This window comes from Gavialis gangeticus, unplaced genomic scaffold, assembly GCF_001723915.1.
Source record: "Gavialis gangeticus isolate Ggan-Ray unplaced genomic scaffold, GavGan_comp1, whole genome shotgun sequence".
Taxonomy (NCBI): domain Eukaryota; kingdom Metazoa; phylum Chordata; order Crocodylia; family Gavialidae; genus Gavialis; species Gavialis gangeticus.
This window is the reverse complement of record NW_017729001.1, coordinates 24761506-24764136: the sequence shown is the minus strand read 5'-3', so window position 1 is coordinate 24764136 and position 2631 is coordinate 24761506. Positions and strand designations below refer to the sequence as shown.

Genomic DNA, 2631 nt, shown 5'->3' with positions numbered 1-2631 from the left:
TCCCTTCCGACCCTAGAAACTATGAAACTATGAAAAAAAAAGCCTCAATCTATTACTGTAGTATCTGACTTTCTCATAATCGGTATTTATCCTCATGAACCTCAGTGAATTAGAAAAGTTCTGTTGTCCCTGTTTTTCACAGATGGGGAACTGAAGCACAGGCCTAGATCCTTGCAGGTATTCAGGTGCCTAATGTCTATTTACTCAAATAAATATCCTTGGGAGTCTGTACTTACATGACTTGACAGAGGTCACGCAGGAAGTCTGTGGCGGAGCAGGAAATAGACTCCAGCTTTCCCTGAGTCCCAGCCTAGCACCCTCACCCATCGTTTCCCCTAAAATTGGTATATACTGCAACTAAATACATTAATTTATTATTCTCATATACAACATTCAGTGCACACAACCTTTTGATCCCACAGGTATTTATTTCTCATCCAACGTCTGTTAAACAAACAACAAATAGGCATGAGAGTTTGAAACTAAAAGGAGACAGTGGGGAAAAGGAAGCTGAGGATGATTGGGTGTTCATTGGTGTTAAACTCGAAGCAGAGAGGTATGGGTAGCAGGAGAGTAAACTATCAGTAGCTGACCTCAGATTCCTCCTTATCCAGCTTTCTGATTGCAAGAAAATAATACCAAAATTTAAGACTTTAAGGTAGAAGTAAAAGAGCAAGAGACCACTGGAGCCAGCTATGTTAATCTGGATAAACTGCAGGGGACATTTTCGGGAGTTAGGCTTTCGCTGAATGCAAGAAATCCTCACTTTAACTCTACTGGAGTTTTCAGTTGCTTGCAAATCCAGCTAAAGCCTAGAGAGATAATTAGCAACTGCTTTTTGGTAGAACAAATACCCCCTTCCCGTATTTCCATTTTACCATAGCTTTTGTCAGCCTCCAGTCCCTACTCTCATATATTTTTGTTCTGAAACACTCCTTTATTGTTATGCTTAAAGGCTTTAAGCAGATGATTGCAGCCATCTTTTTGTCCTCTTAACTAGGTTTGCAGTGGCTTTCACAGAGAAAATGAAGGAATTGGCAGAAAGAGAGTGGGTATGTTTATATGGTGATTATCCTAAAATGTTATCCTATCAATGAGGCATTATCCTAAAATGTTATTCTGAGCACTGCTTGGGAATTGTAATAATCTTTGCATTTCTTTTTTTTTAAAGAAAGTATATGTATATACTTTGACAGGTCAGATACATCTGGCATTTAAGAGAGTGCTGCTCTGTAGCATTTAAAACGAACTATCCTTGTTTTAACCGAGTCTTGCCTAATACCATAGAGCCCCTCTATATGGGCAGGTAAACGGGCAATGGGATCCAGGGAGTGAGCCACATAAGCGTGCCTCCTGCTATGCTACAGGTGCATGGCTGGAAGGGAGATTGTGGGCTCCTGGGCTCCTGCTACGTTGGCAAGAAGCAAGCTCCTGTGGCTAGAGGGGGCTCCTGGGGTGGGGGATGACAGCTACTGTCCGCTGCAATGCTTTCACCCACCCCTAAGGCTGGGACATCGTGGCAGCTGCGATCTCCCCCAGACCCAGGGTACATGGGCCCCCCTGGCTACCAGGACCCAGCTGGGTCCCAGCACCCTGCATCCACAGCCATGGGACTCTGGGTCCCTGTGCTGCACCATCTGCCGGGCTAAGAGTCCCCTCAGTTGCAGGACTCCCAGCCCTGGCTGCGCATTGTGCAGCATTGTCAGTTGACAGGGCACCCAGCCGCAGGGGAGACCTTGCTTGCTACACATGCAAACTGAAGCTCAAAAGCAACCAGCTGTAAAGTCAGCACACATTTTCAAGGTCTAACTATAGTTGGCTGGAGCTTTTTATTGTGTGATAAGTATTTTGCACATGTGGCTGATCTCCAGGTTCATTGCACGATACCTGTAATGTATGCTTGCAATGGAGGGGACCATACACACATAGTTTTTCCTCTTACATAGATTAACAAACTCCTTCATGTAGCCAGAATTTTACTGAGCAGCTTTACTTGCAACATCAAAAATCGTAAAATAATTTGTAAATGATTCAGTCAGATCTCCAGCTAGCTAGTGTTGCTTTGGCAGCACTGAGAAGGGCATACTCTTGAGGGTGAATTGCAGAGGTAAAATGGAAGTTATGGTAAGGCCACCAAATCCATGATGCACCCCTTCTCTCACCCCTATTTATTATACGAGGAGTACATTGCACGTAAATATGTAATGATTTTGAAAAGCCGGATGTAGGCATCAAAAAAACAAAATGCTTTTTATTTTTATCCCAAATGTTACCGCTGGCCAACTACCGAATAAAATTATTCAAATAACACATTCAACAAAAAGTATGTTATTCAACAGTTTACTTGAAGGCTATTATATAGCTAGCTATAGGGCTGGCTGAATAATGTACAATAAATCCATAATTATATTAACTAAACACTTGGCTAGTTTTACTTACTGCTCCATTTATTATTTTCATAGCACATGTATTCCAATATTGAATTTGATTTTAAAGTAAGCATTAAATACTTAAGGCAAACCGTGCCCATCATCTTTACCACAAAGGGAGAACGTTGTTAAAGGGCCTATTCTAATACAATTGTGTAGAAGTCAGTGATACGTTTTGAAAAGTGATGGGTATAATCAAAAC

General features: G+C 42.0%; 1 protein-coding gene across 2 annotated transcripts in view; it reads left to right on the top strand.

The window, feature by feature from the left end:
- Nucleotides 1-2631, top strand: part of GLT1D1 (glycosyltransferase 1 domain containing 1) — a 121959-nt gene that overhangs the window by 45308 nt on the left and 74020 nt on the right. For both annotated transcript variants that reach the window (XM_019507098.1, XM_019507096.1), the window contains exon 4: nt 1001-1052. In XM_019507098.1, coding sequence (XP_019362643.1) covers nt 1001-1052 — 52 coding nt within the window. The remainder of the gene's footprint in view (nt 1-1000; nt 1053-2631) is intronic.